The following is a 16,848-nucleotide window of genomic DNA, read 5'->3' as shown; positions in this document are numbered from 1 at the left end:
GGCAATCCTTAAGTATGCACTTTCCTTTCTCAGCCAAGTGAGCATAGCAGAATGCATGGTATGCATGTGAACAAGGCAATAGAACAACATGGCTTGAGCGATTGTGATCATGAATTTTTACACCACAAGCATTGCACACATTAATGAGAACAACACTATGTCCAGGAGCTGTTACTCATGTAGGCAAGACTATGGTTTCAGGTAGCATTGGTTGACTAATCATGCCTGTCACAAACGTGACATAGAGACCAAAGGTTTCCTCATGGTCCAAGCATTTGGATAATTCTTCCTGTAGGCAAGAGACCTTTGTTATCAGACAATGTCAAACAGGTATAAAATCAGTATGAATGCTTGAAAATCGGTATAATGATGTTATCATACCGGTATGATTACATCCTGCTGGTATGATGTTATCCCACCGGTATAATGTTATTATACTGGATAGTATAACATCATACCGGTAGGATAATATCCGGTAACATCATACTGGTAACATCCAGTAACATCATACCGGTAGGAAAACAGTATACCGGAAGCATAACATCAAACCGGTTGGATCTAACCATACCGGTCGGATGTAACCATTCTAGTAGGATGTTATCATACTGGTAGGATTATCTCCTAAATCCTACCGGTAAGATAACATCCTACCGGTAGGATATAATCATACCGGTAGGATGTAATCATACCGGTAGGGTATAATCCTACCGGTATGATAACATCCTACCGGTATTGTCATCTACCCTTACCGAATATGATATAATCCTACCGGTATGAAAAATCATACCGTATGGTACTTTGCATGTATTATACTGCAATCAGATGGAGTTAAAAGCATACCTGTGCCTGCTGTAGGGTGGATTTTTCTTAGTCAAGTTTTTCTTGGAGGTTGTCAACCAAGCCTGTTGGTACATTGGCATCATCAGGGAAGTGCATTCGGATGGTGTCAAGGGCACCCTCGCAACGGTGCACATCAGCAACAGATTTGACCACTGAATCCTTAGCCTTCTGACACTCGGCTGATACATTGTCATGAGATTTTCTAACCTCAACAAGAAGTTCTTGCAAGGAAGTGGATACTTCAACACTAAAGGCAGACTGAGTGGTCGCAAAAAGTCCACTTCCGGCTGGTGTACTTCCGGATGGGGTATTTACTAAGAAGATGGCAGAACCACTTGGGGTACCTGTGGATACTTGGGAAGTCTCTAACTTCCATTGTTCTCTTTTCCTATCTAAGTGACCTTCATTGGTCACATTCTTCACCACCTCAGATGCAAACTCAGCCCACTTTACCGGGCTTGTGCATACAAAATAAACATATCCGCGTGCAAACTTGACTCCTAGCAGATAGATTGGTGGTTTGGATTGGTACACTTGCTTGTAGAGCTGGTAGAGTGTCTTGTAGTGATCCGGCCTTGCTGTTTTTATCGGTACTTTTTTCTCCTTCACTGGAAGACACGTGAAAACTTTCATCCAGTCGGATATGGGCACATCTGTATCTGTCAACTTCCTAACATCTTTCTCCTCAAGACTTAACCCATATTCCTTGTGAAAATCCTCCTTTGTCGTGCAGAATGCCTTAAATGGCACCTCCACATCCTTGGGGTAAACAAAGCGGCTGATTTTGGGAGGAGGCTCTAACTTCTGTCTCTGAAAGGAATAAATCCATACTCATTACTCAATGTATCCACACCTCAGTACTCTACTACACACAGGTCCGCTGTACACAACACAGAGAGAGACAGAGAGAGGTGACATACCTTCGTGGGAGAATGTCGGGCCTTTGTGGGGGAGACCTGTCGGGCTGCATTCCTTGGGCTCTTTCTTAGGTTGCTATCCATAGCGAAGGATAAGCAGTGTGCACAGGGAGCTGTAGAGCGAGCTGAGAAAGGCGCAGAAGGAGAAATGCACAAAGATATAGAGAAGTCACAGTCATGAAAACATTCGACTGAACATTCGTTCTGACGTGGGCTCCACACGTGTTTTTGAATACTCCACATGATTTTTAAGATTTTGTATCCTCCACATGAATATTTAATTCAAACAATTCTTGCCCATAACACCAGTTTCATACCCCCTAAATTTTAAGCCTCCAAAAGAAACTTTCAACCGGTTAAAACCAGGCCACCTATTCATGCATCTATCCATAGATAATTGTGAGTAGCTATAGACACCGCATTAACTTTTGTTCATCGTGAAAGTGCATCGGCCACTTGATTGTGCTTACTAGCAATGTGAGCAATATGGAAATTAAATTGGGAAATAAAATTTTCCCACCTCATTTGTTTGTCGGAAAGCTTGGTTTGTGTCATGAAATACTTGAGACTTTGGTGCTTGGTTCGTAGAATAAATGGAGTCCTCAATAAATAGTGCTTCCATGTGTCTAGGGAATGTAGAACATCTAAAATTCTTTCTCATAAATGCCGAAGACTTGTTAATCAGTATTGAGCCTTCAGCTCTCATATGCCATGGCATGCCCTTCTTGAAGCAAAACTGCTCCAAGGCAATCACCACAAGCATCACATTGGATTTCAAATGGCTTTGAGAGATCCGGAAGCATGAGGACTGGTTGGGAGGTAAGCTTTTCTTTGAGCTTATCAAAAGCACTTTGCTCCTTAGCAGTCCATACATACTTAATGTTCTTCTTAGTTAAGTCATGTAGTGGTCTTGCTATTTGAGAAAATTTTGCTATGAAGCGCCTATAGTATGCGCACATACCAATAAAGCTTCGTAGCTCATGTAGATTCCTTGGATTAGGCCATGCTTTTATTACCTCTAACTTTGATGGATCCATACGGATACCATCTTGAGAGATAATATGACTTAAGTATTGAATCTCTTAAAGGAAAAATCTAGTTTTCTTTTGGTTGACAAAAAGCTTACTCTCCCTCAATGCTTGAAAAATCACTTGGAGATATTGCTTATGTTCCTCTAAAGACTTGGAGTAGATGATGATATCATTAAAGAACACTCCAGTGAATTTGCGGTAAGGTCTAAAATGTTTCTCCACTAGACGATTGAACGTAGCTGGCATATTAGTCAAGCCAAAAGGCATGACTAGATATTCATAAAGACCAAATGTTGTGCGAAACGCGGTCTTTAGGATATCTTCATCCACTATCCTTATTTGATGATATCCACTTTTAAGGTCAATCCTACTGAAGCAGCTAGAGCCTTGTAGCTTATCAAACATATCTTCTACCCAAGGCATGGGAAATGTGTTTTTGATAGTGATATGGTTTAGTGCACGATAGTCCACACACATACGGTATGTACCATCTTTCTTTTGCACTAAAAGGTCTGGAAAACAAAAGGGAGAGGAACTAGGCCTCACCATCCCTTTGTCTACCAATTCCTGTACTTACCTCATGATCTCCTCTTGTTGAGCTTGTGAGACTCAATAAGGAGGCTTGTTAAGCAGTGAGCTTCTTGGAAGGAGCTCAATGCGATCGTCATCATCCCCTCGTTATGGAGGTAAGTCCATAGGGATATCATTGATGAATACATCTTGGAATCCTTTTAGAAAATTAAACAAGTCTAACTCTTCTTGATTCCTACCATTTACATTTGATGAAACATTACGATCTTTTAGAGACTCTTTGACAAAAATCATGTACGTAGAAACTGAGCTCTTCATTGATTTATCAAAATTAGGAGGATTTACAAGTGGAATAGTGAGACCACGCTCACTAGCATCTATATACATGTTCTTTCCCCTGTATAGGTGAAGTAGATTCTCCTTTCAGGGAACTACATATTGGCAGCCATGTGATCAAATCATGGGGTGCCCCTAGGATAGCATCCTCAAGTTAGAGAGGAGAGATGAAGAAGTTTTCTTTGTCGACATAGATTTGGACATGAAGCCTCAACTTCCCAATCAAGGGAGTAACAGAGGCTTACTGTCCCTTGAAAAAGCTGTGTCAGCCGTTACAATATCTCCCATCTCGAAAGCTTGAATGCCCAACTTGGTGGCCAACTCCATTGATATGAAGTTGTGAGTAGAGCCAAGGTCAAACAAGATGAAGGCATCATGGTCTCTTACCTTCCCCCAAGCATAGGAAAGTGATGATCCTTTGCAATGAGCATACTCTTTTGGAGCTTCGATGGTGGAAGCCCTAAGAGTCTCATTGCGAGCATTCTTCTTGGGGCAAGAATATTAAATGATCAATTTAATATGAGAAAACCATTTGGGTTGTTTAGATATTAGATTTAATGATATACAAAGTGTAGGAAAGAAATGATAAAGCAAGGAGATAACAATGATTTAAATGTCGACGAAGATTACAAACATCTAGGCAAAAGCCCGTGGACGTCACCTAAGAAAAATGTGACGTATCACGTGAGTTCAACAGAAGGGTATTTAAAGTTCTTGAAACTTACAAAAATATATATACAGAAGGACATTATTTTTCCAAATTTGAAAAAAACTTACAGATTTTAAAAGAAAAGGGTACATTATATTCTTAACAAAATTCACAGACAAGGGGTTTTACAAACATGTCTTGAACGCACATGATATGGTAGTTTTACACATAGTGAACCCCCCGAGGGCAAAAGAAACTCAAGTTTAGAGATGCTATATGTGCTTCCAAGGTCCACAACTACTGTCAACAACAAGTAATGTAAAAGTGGGTGCGGGTGCTTAAGGATCTACTCATGCCCAAGGATTCTCCAAAGGTAATAATTAGATTTTGCTCTCAATAAGCTCAAAGACAAATTCAACCACGTCAAAGTTGTTAGACATACAAAACCAAAAGCACAAAGAGAGAGATTAAGAACCCAAAGCTTATCAACTTCAACAAGGACCACACCACTTGTGTGATGGTGTATTGCGTAACCAACAAGGGATCTTTAAGAAGCAAATCCATACCATGGAGAGCGTTAAAGTGGTTTCAAACTCTATATGAGCTCTATACAATAAAATCAACTTGTCGAAGTAGAAAATTGGGCATAGTCGAGTCAGGCAACTGCGCTACCAAATGAGCGAAGTCCTAGTCTCAAAACTCCAAGTCCTAATAAACTCTATGTTGAAGGTTTATTTGATAGATTTATGCCCAAGGTGGAAGAGTTGAGAGAATTAATGATGTTGCTCATGTTGGTATATGTGACATAAGAGTTGAAGTCTAATCTACTCTAATTTGTGGAGCGAGTAGAGTACAACACCCACGCACAAGTGCACTATGCGATAAAAGCACAAAGCCACAATGACAAAAATCCTCTAAAATGAAGTAGCTTGTATAGTTTTTTTGATTGCTTTGATAGTGTTGCCTACATATTGTGTTCTCCATGCATTTTTTGTGTATGCATGGATTTTTGTGTATGCATAGATGCTGCAACATTGAAATATGCATTAGACACTGGTTTAGTTCCACTGATGCACTTACCTTGCACCAAATTTCTAAATTTTCTTATGTGAAAAGGCATAGGAGGGATCTATGTAAGGATTTAAAAAAAGGAAAAACCAAACACGGTTCACAACTTCACAATATATGAATGTGAGAAGATCAAACCATGACATGCTAAATACCAAATTTGCAATGAGTACCTTCAGGTTATAGAAGTAGTGTATGAAAACACACATGGACCTGGATGGAACAGGTTATGTGCGTATTGGGCATCTTTCTTTACTTGGTGAGCCAAAGGACCTTTTTGGTCTATCTGATCACACAAGCCAGGACGTGACACGTTCTCATTCGTAGCTTTTCACGCTAGCAAAAAGCTAAAACACCCAACGAAAAACGTTCGCAGATGTTGCAGTGAAGCCTCAATACCTAATTATAAGCCTCAGTAGAAACGTGCAGCTCGCATGCAGCGCACGTAATGCAGGCAGCTCGCAGGCTCCAGAAGCATGTTCCCTAGAAGCAGCAGGTTTGTAGCTTGCAAGCAATGCAGGTAACGCCAACTGATCATCGATTGAAATCTAATATTATTTGTTTTAGAAGCAGCAGGTTTGTCAGAGAGAGAGAGAGAGAGAAAGAATGACTTTTGGTAATTCGACTCCAGATTATGCCAACTGATCATCGATTTAAATCTGTTATCTTCTATTTCAATAGCGCTAGAACAGACCTCTACCATGGCTTGATCGCACGAAATATCTGAACTTTGAGAGTGCTTATCATGTCGGCAAGCATCCGAAGTACCTTCCAGCTTGATCATCTGCGAAATATAACTAGCTCTGCCATGGCTTGATCGCCCCAAATGAGGTTATGCTGGAAAAAAAATAGTGCTTTTCTTGCATCGTTCGAGGAGAGCTCTTCTTCATCTTCCTCTCTCTCTCTCTCTCTCTCTCTCTCTCTCTCTCTCTCTCTCTCTCTCTCTCTCTCTCTCTCTCTCTCTCTCTCTCTCTCTCTCTCTCTCTCTCTGTGTCCATCTGAATCGAGTCCAGTTTTATGGTAGAATAAATTGGTGCAACCCCGATGAGGTTATGTTGGAAAAAAAAACAGTTCTTTTCTTGCATCATTCGAGGAGAGCTCTTCTTCGTCTTCCTCTCTCTCTCTCTCTCTCTCTCTCTGTGTCTGTCTGACTCGAGTATAGTTTTATGGTAGAGTAAACTGGTGCAACCTTTTTGTGGGCTTTTTTGGTATGTGTATCTTGGTTTGCAGAGCTACTAGAGAGCCACAGTAGCAGTTGAATGTCGTGGAAGGCCGAAAGGAGGAGTAGGGGAGCTCAAGAGGAAATCAAAAGCTAACATGAAACACGCAGAGAGAGAGAGAGAGAGTTTTCTTTCATTGTCTGCTCCTTTCCCTGCTTCTGGTTCAGCTTCTGCGACAAGTCTGTGGCTATGCATGTCTCTTACATGAGCGGCTGACCTTCCCGAGCCCATCCTTAAGAGCTTAAGTGTTTCTTCATTCAATTGTCCAAGATGAATAGAGAGAAGCTCTTGAAGATGGCCAATGCCGTACGCGCTGGGGGCAAAGGAACTATAAGAAGAAAGAAGAAGGCTGTCCACAAGATAACCACAACAGATTACAAGAGTATGTGACAACGATTTGCAAAAATTCCCATTAAAAGGAATCTTCGTAGGATCTCTCATTCACAGCAAGGAGACCCTGCTCGACTCTTCGCGTGCTTTTTCACAACAAGGAGACCAGTAGCATGCGCGTTGAGAGGGCTCCTTCTCCGCTCACAATTCCTACATGCAGTGCGTTTGCAGATGAGGGACGACACGTAAGGCTAAGGCCAACTTTTCCTTTTTCTAAAATTTAATCCAATTGAATCAGCAGGCATCGCAACCCGATTTGATATCTCAGAATGCTGAGAGTGGTGCTCTGAGTGTCCGCATTCAAATACTGCATAAAGCTGTTTGAGAGATTGAGTGAATGCCTCAAGAAGGTGAGGAGCAAAAGGATTATTGAAGATCTCGGGAGATTCTAGTGGATTAAAATAACATATCTACCAGTATGTCCCTAAGAGATTGCAGAACACCTTGAAAAGATTGGATGTAAATATTATTCTTGGTATTGAGGAAGTCAACATTTTCAAAGATGATACGGTCATTCATTTGGTACAAGCTTCAGTTGTTGCGGCGAACACATGGGTTGTGAGTGGCTCATCATATCTTACCACGCATTATAAATTAACTTGGTCATGACAATCTTGCCAACCTGAAGAAAATTGCATAGCAATATCGAGCGGAACGCCACCCGTACTTATGTCTATGACCGTTACGTAATAGTAGTTCGTCAGATACGTGTTTCGATTATTGATGAGTGGACTGAATATAGTGCTTTCCGCTATGGACATACCGACCTCAGAATGCCCATTATCATGTGCAGTTAGGAAGAACGAAACATAACGCGAGTTAGTCAGCAAAGAGGCAAGAAGACATAATTGATGACCGAAGTAGCTAGAGAGAGAGAGAGAGAGAGAGAGAGAGAGAGAGAGAGAGAGAGAGAGAGAGAGAGAGAGAGAGAGAGAGAGAGAGAGAGAGAGATTTGAGGACATATAACATAAAGTTACATCTGCGTGTTTTTTGTATGGCAGGGAGGACATATATTCACAATACTGCACGTTCTAATTGCACAAGCGCGATCCCAGGTCGACAACACGGCAAGGTCCGTTATCTGCATCCAATTTTTCATGCGCATGCGTTTGCTTGGCGCAACACGTAAACGCTACGGGCAAGGCACGGCTTCCATTTCTTGTAATTTTTTTAGAGAGACCACAATGCCAACTCTCCACCATACTTTTGTATGGAACCTTTGTATGACGTGCACTGCATACTTTGCACTTCCAGTCTATGACGTTTCATTGCAAGATGATATGTTTTTAACTATTCACATTGCTTTTTTGTAGCTTGACTCAAATATCGGTCTGTAGATTGGACAATCAAAAAGTAATAATACAACATTGCAGGTCAGTAAAGCACCTCATTTATTGTTGCAGTTCATTCATGCTTTATCTATTTTCTTGTTTAGAATCTTCCGCATTACTTCCTTTGCTTCGGTTTATTTAGATCTCGTTTTTAGAACTATACACTCGATATCGATCAACATCTGCACATGTTAGTTACACGCAACTCTTTGCATACGGTTGCTAGCCAATACATATGATGTACTACAATACTGAATACATAAGTAGTGAATGCATGTGGTGTGTCGCAGTATAGTGAATTCATCCTAACTCTAAATAATTGATGCCATACTAAGTGTCTAAATAATTGATAATGTACTAAAATATGTCCTCGTTTCTCTCGTACTAGGTGTTAGTATGAAGTTCTCAAGACCTAGAATATTACAGTCCAAGCGTCAATAAGCTAGGGAGCAAATTGCAGCCAACTTGAAACTAGCTTATCATCCATATGGTAGGTCATTGTTTGAAATTACTGCATTGTATAAAGATTAGAGCATGCAATGTGACATCTTTTCTCACAATATAGAAATATGGCCCTTCTGCACGACAACATACCTCACATATATAGCGATAAACGAGGTCGACAGACAAATGAAACACTCCTACTACCTTCACTTTTGTATTATTGTTGGGTGCTTTGGCATCGGAATGGCATCAACAAGATTTAGCAGCATTGCATCTACACTCCAGTACCAATGCAAGATATCAACCATGAATCAACAATATCCTCTCTCTATTCATGAGATTGATGAGCAATATTTATAGTAAGACCACATGTCAACATAACAAGAAGTACATCGACAGATCCCTTCAACATTAATTGTGTTCTCTTGCTCGGTGATCTTGCCCAACTATCCCTAGTTTGTAATCACGCATGGGAGCTTTGTAACACATGCCATATCACAACCTCAGTCCACTAGCTACATGCAACTTTGTACAAGATGTTATGCTTTGTAAGACATGCAACGAACCCAAAATTATTTCAGTTGTTGGCCATTATTCGTGAAAGAAAACCATTCGTAGATGAGATTAATTGTACCTTGGGTGCATGTATTATAGATGAAGCGCATGTGCATGACTACATCAACAACTCTACTACGATAATCTGTACTCACAAATTAAACGTCCAACACTACAACAACCTTGCCTTGAATAAGTTATACAATCAAGCTGACATTACAAAAGTTGAAATGAAGACGAACGCGGGTAACATAAATGTCCTTCAGCAATGGATCCTAGACCCTAGGTTCATTGAGATGGATTCAATCGCAATTGGCATGCGCTGCATGATCACTAAAAACATCGACATGACAATCAATGCGGCAAACGGTGCAACATGCATTGGTGATGCCATAACACAAAACACAGAAGGTGAAGTTACATGTATCAATGTTCTCATTCATTGTCCCGAGAATAACTGTACAAAAGAAGAAAGGTAAAACACAAAACAAATAACTACAAAAGAAGAAAGACTAACACACTCGACATTCACCTTCAAAAATGTGAAACGACGTTCTGCGCTACCAACCATTCGATGAAAGTTTTCTTTTTGAAATACTTTCCGTTTGCAAGAATTTACATGTAGCAAGTATACTAGAAAATAAGAACACTTATTCGTAGACATAATAGTACAACTTCGCTTGGATATATTCTCAACTGTAACCATCTCTATAATCTCTAATAATTGATGTACTTAACTTCGACTCCTCCCATAAACATTATAGCATTTTTCAAATGTATATCCCTTTCCCGTAGGGCCGCCCTTGCCAAATTAGGCATGCTCTTGTTCCCTTCAATGCTAGATGCTGAATGTCACTTTGCATATGTCCTATTATATTCTATAGATGTTATATAGAAAGGCCCACCAAGCAAGACTAGTTCTTTGAAGATACAATGTGATTGTGGAAAAAATTACCTTGTAAGGTGTAGTCAAGAAGGGACATATGGCCACTCTTCCTTCCCCCGGCTTGCATCAGCACTCGGATAAACTCAACGTACTATCCAAGTGTAATGACAAAGCAAAGGATATATAGCTAGAAAAAAAAAAGAGAAATTTTAATGTACATTCTCACGAGCCCTCGATCAAAGATTTATGCGACGAGTCTTGAACTCAAAACGCGATGCGGAAGAGGTAAGGTACTAGGAAGGTCAAACGGGAGAGGGGGAAGATTGGGGCTTGACCTCGGGCTCGGCTTCGCGGCTCCACTTGAAGCGAAGGAAGAGGAGGGTGCAAAGAACGAAGACCCAATAAAGGATGTAGGCGGACAGGGTGCCTTTAGTGGCCTCGTTGCGCCACCCAACGATGGCCTGCAACAGGGACCACACGTTGTTACCCTCCGGGTCGCAGCAGCTCCACTTCCACAAAAAATGCTCATTGTCTGTGTACTCTTCAAACTCGTGCACAGAGCCCGCAAACAGGCCCGCCGCTATCACCAGCAGCAGCAGCGTGGCCGCCCCTAGAAACGCCTTGAATGCCACGTGGTTGCCCCCTTTGTACAACACGTAGCCCACGAAAACGCCACACAGCGCACCCACGACGGCCGGAATAGGGTACGCTGTGCCCGAGCCCTCCAGCCCGATCCCGCCCAAAAATATGACGGCCTCCACCCCCTCCCTCACAACCACTGTGAACGGAATCAGAAACAGGGTCCACTTGCTTCTCTTGCTGTCAACGTCATGCTCTCTGTGCAGCGCCTCCACTGTCGCCTTGGTAAGCTTCCTTTCCCATTTGGCCCGCCACGTGTCCACCCGTATCATGGAGAAGGCCATAAGCGTGATGAGCACCACTGCTATTAGCCCCAGAATGCCCTCCCAGAGTGGCTCCGACTTGTCCCATGCCTGCTTTGCCACTGTGTAGTACAGAGACAGAAAGATAGCGGCTGCCGCCATAGATAGCCCCACCCCCAGCCAAACCCCTAGCCAGACTTTCTTCTTCATCCTGGCCCTGCTGCCGCTATCCTCCACTATCTTATTGATCAGAGTTAGCATGACTGACAGGATGATGGAGGCCTCCAGGGTCTCTCTGAAGAGGATGAAAAAAGCGGGCACGCTGAAGAGTTGTACCATTGTGGAAGCTGACGTGGAGGGAGGGGAATATGCAGTACTTCTGCCCTGTTTAATTAGTTGCAAAGGAAGCTGAGAGGTATGGGGGTTTTAAAGGCAGGAGCTGCTGCAGTAGCTGTGCTAAAGAGTGGAGTACTCTGTAGTATGCACTGCAGAGGGTGGGGCCCATAAATGCGGCTGCTGAAATTAGAGGGGGCTGAGCCTTTGAGGCTTGTCCGGTGGAGGGTGGATCATTCGGGAATGTGGAGGGAACACGCAGAGAGAGAGAGAGAGAGAGAGTAGAGAGAGAGCGCTGTGTCGCAAGTTTTAACAACGCTAGCCGGCCCAGCCCGTAGTTAATTTAGCTTGAGCGTGCCATGCACCAGGCACTCCCTCCGTTCGACGCCCACCACGCTCTTGGCACGCGCTATACACACACAAGCTCGATTAGCTTTCCCGCTGGCTTTCGGGCAGGTGATATTTGCTTTGTTGACCAACCAACCTCACAGGGGGCCCACCCAGCACTCGTCCCCTCCGTCAACAGGCAATGCCAAAATACTCTTATGCTTATAACTGGCTTTACTAGGCCTATTCATTGGCCCCTTTCAAAAGCAAAGCCCAACAACAGCTCAATCAAACAAGGCTAGGGCCGAGAATGCCTTAAGCCTGGGAAGTGTAATAACTTAATTGTTGTCTGATATATTTGATGAAAGAAACAATATTGTGGTATGTGGTCGACTGGCTTTGGTGTGAACCCAGGTCCTATGTGCCAAGATAATGTGTAGTCGGTTGTACTCCCTCGTATTCTCAATATAAGGAGGTGCTCGTGCTTGAATGAGACATACTGAGTTCCATCCAATCTTGCCTTCCACTCACGCACATCACATTGGTGGAGCAGACGAGCACTAATTAGGAGGGTTTCTTGGGTCTCGTTTTCTTGGGATTTCCTGACTATAACATCACTCGCAGAGCGAGGGCGAGCTTCTTGATTGACCCAAGGTAGTAGCTCACCTTTTCTCTCGCCATCCCTTTTTCATGCTTTATCTCACCATCACTTCGAGCAACTTGGCTGGTCAACACCTTAGCCTCATCATGCGCCCATATTGTCTTCCTCGACGACGTCAAGTTCAAAGCTTCTAGGCCGTGCAGTACACAGAACACCTTCAGAAGTTGTTCTGATTCCTTTTTCTTTACCTACGATGCCCCCTTTCACATGCTCGCTTAACCCTGCCTCGTCTACTAGCAGGAGACCGACATCTTGCATACCCTTCGCACAGGAGACAACGAGAGACTCTGCGGCCATGGCCACTGCAGCAACAAGCACATTGAGCCCTTCCTCTCTTCAGTTTTTTGCACCAGCCTCTTCCTCTCCTCACACTGTTATCATCCACCGAGCGCTAACAAAGATGGATGTATGTCACCAAAAATAATATAGTGCCCAGTCCTTAGTTAATCTTTCCTCGTCTTGTCCATTACATTGGAATAGGGACCTAATGTTTGCATAAGCGAGATGTACAAGTTTCATGCCTTGATGATGATGGACATGATGACGAGTTTAGCCCCCAAGTTTAGTCCTTAGCCCCCAAGCCGTTGTATGATCACTCCCCTCAGATGGGCATTGGAGTTGATCCCTTCCTGTCGAGTCCGTTCCTAGCCCCAAATTCTAAAAAGATGTCTATCTTTTTCTCCCTAAGGGGGGAGGTGTGGTGTGTGGCCGGATGGCCTTGGTGTGAACCCAGGTCCTATGTGCCAAGATAATGTGTAGTCGGTTGTACTCCCTTGTATTCTCAATATAAGGAGGTGCTCGTGCTTGAATGAGACACACTCAGTTCTATCCAATCTTGCCTTCCACTCATGCACATCACAATATCTAGGAAGCGCCCAACAAGCTTGTTTTTTGAACAACACCTTGCTCTTATTTGGGTTGTTTGTTGTTATATCAAATTCTTGATGGTAGTTGAGAAAATCCACCATAAAAACAAAGAGGTTTTGGGAGAATTTGAAGTTTCCTATTAGCAACCTTTTCCAAAGAGAGCGAACAAGGCGATCTCTCTCATTTGCTTTTTCCTTGAATAGTAGAGCAATGTGGTGTCGCACACGTGTGTTTAAACCTCGATTGAATAGATACACAACATGAGAGAGAGAGAGAGAGAGCCACTACACAAAAAATAATGAAGAGTCTTTTTTATTTGTAATTTCAAACCACTTGCAGCTTGGACAACAAACCAACATCAAAGCTTGATTACCATTGAAGGCCCTAGATCTTAAAGAAATAGGATGGAAATACTCAATGTGCCAATTGTGAATGAGAGTTCTCCAAAAGACTGCAAGCACATTGTACTTTGTGATTTTTCTGCTAACAAGGTGCATTCAATCGCATTTTGCACACACTCATACCAAATAGTGCTCGAAGAAAATAAGCTTCTACAACCAAATAAATTTCATTGTGAGCGGAGACATGAACCCTTTAAATCCATGCTTCAAGTAAAGGGTTGTTCATGAAAGAATCCCTATAATAGTAACTTTACAACATCATGACAAGCACCCATTACCTCTGCTAATATAGAGCCATAGCAACAAGCTAGACCCTCTTCACTTAATGAACATATCACTCGATAGGACACTTCCTTATCGTACAAACAGAGTGAACACAACGACTAAGGTAGTCCCCTCCTGGACAAACAAAGGGCAATATTTATCTAACTATTTGTGCATATATTTCTTTTGGTGTTACTATCCATGATTTGTCCACTGATGAACTACATGGGGTACTGGAATAGTAAGATAATATAGATGATCAAATAAGTAGGCATGATTTATCAAATCTCAACCAAGGGCTAATCATCCTATTACTCAAGCTTGGAAGCAAGTGCAACAAGACAGTTGAATATTGATATTTTCCTATTTATCCTAGAGAATAAAATACACTATGCACATATTTGTAAGCTCTCCTCAAACATTATAAGCATAGTGTATGCAAGCTCAAAGAAAAGTGTCATAGAATTTGGAAAAGTACAACCATCTCCTGCTAAATAAAATAAAATATTCAAGAGATCTTCAATAGAGAAGAGACATTTGTATGAATTGAGAGGGAGAGAGAGAGAGAGAGAGAGAGATTGACCCTCGAAGGCCACCCATGTCTGTAGTATGACGCCCTTCTCCTTGAGTGACACCGACTTGTTTGCAGTGCCTTGACTGCACCCGGAGTTCATGAATACCATCCCATTTGCTCAAAAATATGTTCACCATATCTTTGTTGTGCTCCTTTTCCTCCCCTCGAAAAGTTGGCGTCTTGGTCTTTTTTAACCTTACTTGGGTTTTAGGGTTAATTAGTTGACCCTTATCCCAAATTGAGCTCCCTCATGTGAATCATAGGTCCAAAACAATATCAATGGCATCAACCTGTAACACTGAGAGAGAGAGAGAGAGAGAGAGAGAGAGAGAGAGAGAGAGAGAGAGAGAGAGAGAGAGAGAGCTTACATGTGGTTGCTTGTGGGGGTGCATTGCATTGTTGAAAGGTGCTCAATATGCCCTTGCGCACCCATAGAGGGATTTTTTTGTGCGATTCCAAGCAAGTGACCCAACCACGCCCCCTTCGACTAAGGGACGTTTCGCGCGTTGCCCGGCCAAGAGTTCTTCCTCCTCCATGGTTTGAATGAGCATGTCCTCTTCTTGCATGCATGCAAGAAGAGGCCATGCCTTTTTCCCTACTAAAAAGAGCTTTGATACCAATAGTGGCTTGATCGTGGCTTGACAACTAAAAAGAAGGGCAAAGCAAAGGTAGAGAGCGATATCCGCTACCATAATATGGCAGTGATGTGTGGAAACACACCGTCGAGAGGTGCACCTCCAAAAATGTGAGTTCAAAATAAGGGCTGTATTATTTGTAGAAGTTTCGTAGATTTAAAAGGATTAGATTTACAAAAGGGGTTTTTAAAGAAAATCTCGTAAGCTTCTTAAGAAAAAACAATCATGTAATTAGCTCATGGCATGTCAATAAAGGTAATTTCTAATTACCTTTTGAATGCATGTGATATATGTAATATCTTGTGAGTGAACCCGCAAGAAACACTCTTAAGAAAATTGGGACACTTATTTCCTTGCTAGGGGTTTTTCTTCCTTTTGTCATGTATATATGTCCATCACTCTAGGGCAAGCCTTATCTTTGTATTAGCAAAGTCAACTATAGACTTCTTGTGTTGTGTGATCTTGAGATTTTCCTTCATCTTCTCCATCTTTGCGTGCATTCTTGTAGTCATATTTCCAACAATTAGCATTAGATCAAGATTTATCATCTCAAGCTACTTTGCCACCATCCTTGTGGCTCACATTAGGAAAAGTTTGGACTAAAAAATGGGCCTTGTAAGAATTGTTGATGTGGCATAGCTTTCAAAAAGTGGGGATCGGTAAATTTTTTTGCAAATAAGATCCAAACTTGTCGGAGGTTGGATATTTAGAATCTACTCTTCAAATGCTATCTATTGATATATAGCATGCATGTATCAGACATTGCCTTCATGTAGATCTAGAAAAAGGTGATTTTAGATTACCATAACGGTAACAAAACCTGGCTGATTGAAAAAAAATGGCATAACTTTCATAGAAGTCATCCAAACTTTTCGGACCTTGGCTCTTTAGAATCCATTTTTCAAGAACTTTCCAATGATAGGTCATATCATGGGGTTCTAAGCAATATTTAGAGGGGTCTACGGGTTGCTTTCTTTTGTACAACGTTGATGATGTGGCACTCTTAAAAGGCCCAAAAATGAGCTCAAAATTTTCCTAATGTTGAGATGATTTTTGGTGAGCATTCATAGGGAAACATAACTATTTGAAGACCTTATAGAGGTTGGTATCTTCAAAATTTTGATTTAGGCATGACACTAAACTTAAAAAAAGGTGACTTGTGGTATCTTCAAAATTTTGATTTAGGCATGATACTAAGCTTGAAAAAAGGTGACTCATGGAGGTAAAATGATGCGGAGCCAACATGGACATCATAGACTCAACGATAATGAAGCACCAATTGTAATGCAAGAAGAACTAAATATGTGTGGCCATTAGGATCCCATGCCCATAGAACTTCAATGGCTAGAAGCTTCGAAGCTAGAATCTATAACTCAATCATACTACCAGGTTACTAGGTGCAAAGGTACAATTGATAATGATCCTTTCTTGTTCTTCTTCATCCATGATTTCATTCGTTGGAATGTGGGCTCCCTTTGAGGTTTGAGCTTACAAGCATGATTTTCTGGGTAGCTTTAGTGTTTCAAGAGAGCAGTTGATCTAGTGGAAGAGGTGCTATCATCAAATGGAATAGAAATTACTAAGTGATATTCTTCTATTTCCATATGAACAATGCATTTTAGGTTTGATAACTTTGAGCAAAGTTATATACATTTTAATGTTTTTGGAAAATTTTGCAAAGACTAAAATTCCACCTATAGATGACTA

At 41.7% G+C, this 16,848-nt stretch overlaps 1 protein-coding gene across 1 annotated transcript; it reads right to left on the bottom strand.

The window, feature by feature from the left end:
* Nucleotides 1–10,004: 10,004 nt before the first annotated feature.
* Nucleotides 10,005–11,739, bottom strand: LOC147437243 (high affinity iron permease 1-like). Its single transcript, XM_086485886.1, has one exon. The coding sequence runs from the start codon at nt 11,416–11,418 to the stop codon at nt 10,501–10,503; it is 918 nt and encodes a 305-aa protein (XP_086342012.1). The 5' UTR covers nt 11,419–11,739; the 3' UTR covers nt 10,005–10,500.
* Nucleotides 11,740–16,848: the final 5,109 nt, after the last annotated feature.

Source organism: Adiantum capillus-veneris, chromosome 17 (assembly GCF_014529385.1).
Source record: "Adiantum capillus-veneris isolate H3 chromosome 17, ASM1452938v2, whole genome shotgun sequence".
In the NCBI taxonomy this organism is placed as follows: Eukaryota; Viridiplantae; Streptophyta; class Polypodiopsida; order Polypodiales; family Pteridaceae; genus Adiantum; species Adiantum capillus-veneris.
This window is presented reverse-complemented; position numbering and strand designations above follow the sequence as displayed.

What these genes read in the sequence shown, in the direction of transcription:
- LOC147437243 (XM_086485886.1), bottom strand. Translation starts at nt 11,418, where the DNA reads ATGGTACAACTCTTCAGCGTGCCCGCTTTTTTCATCCTCTTCAGAGAG.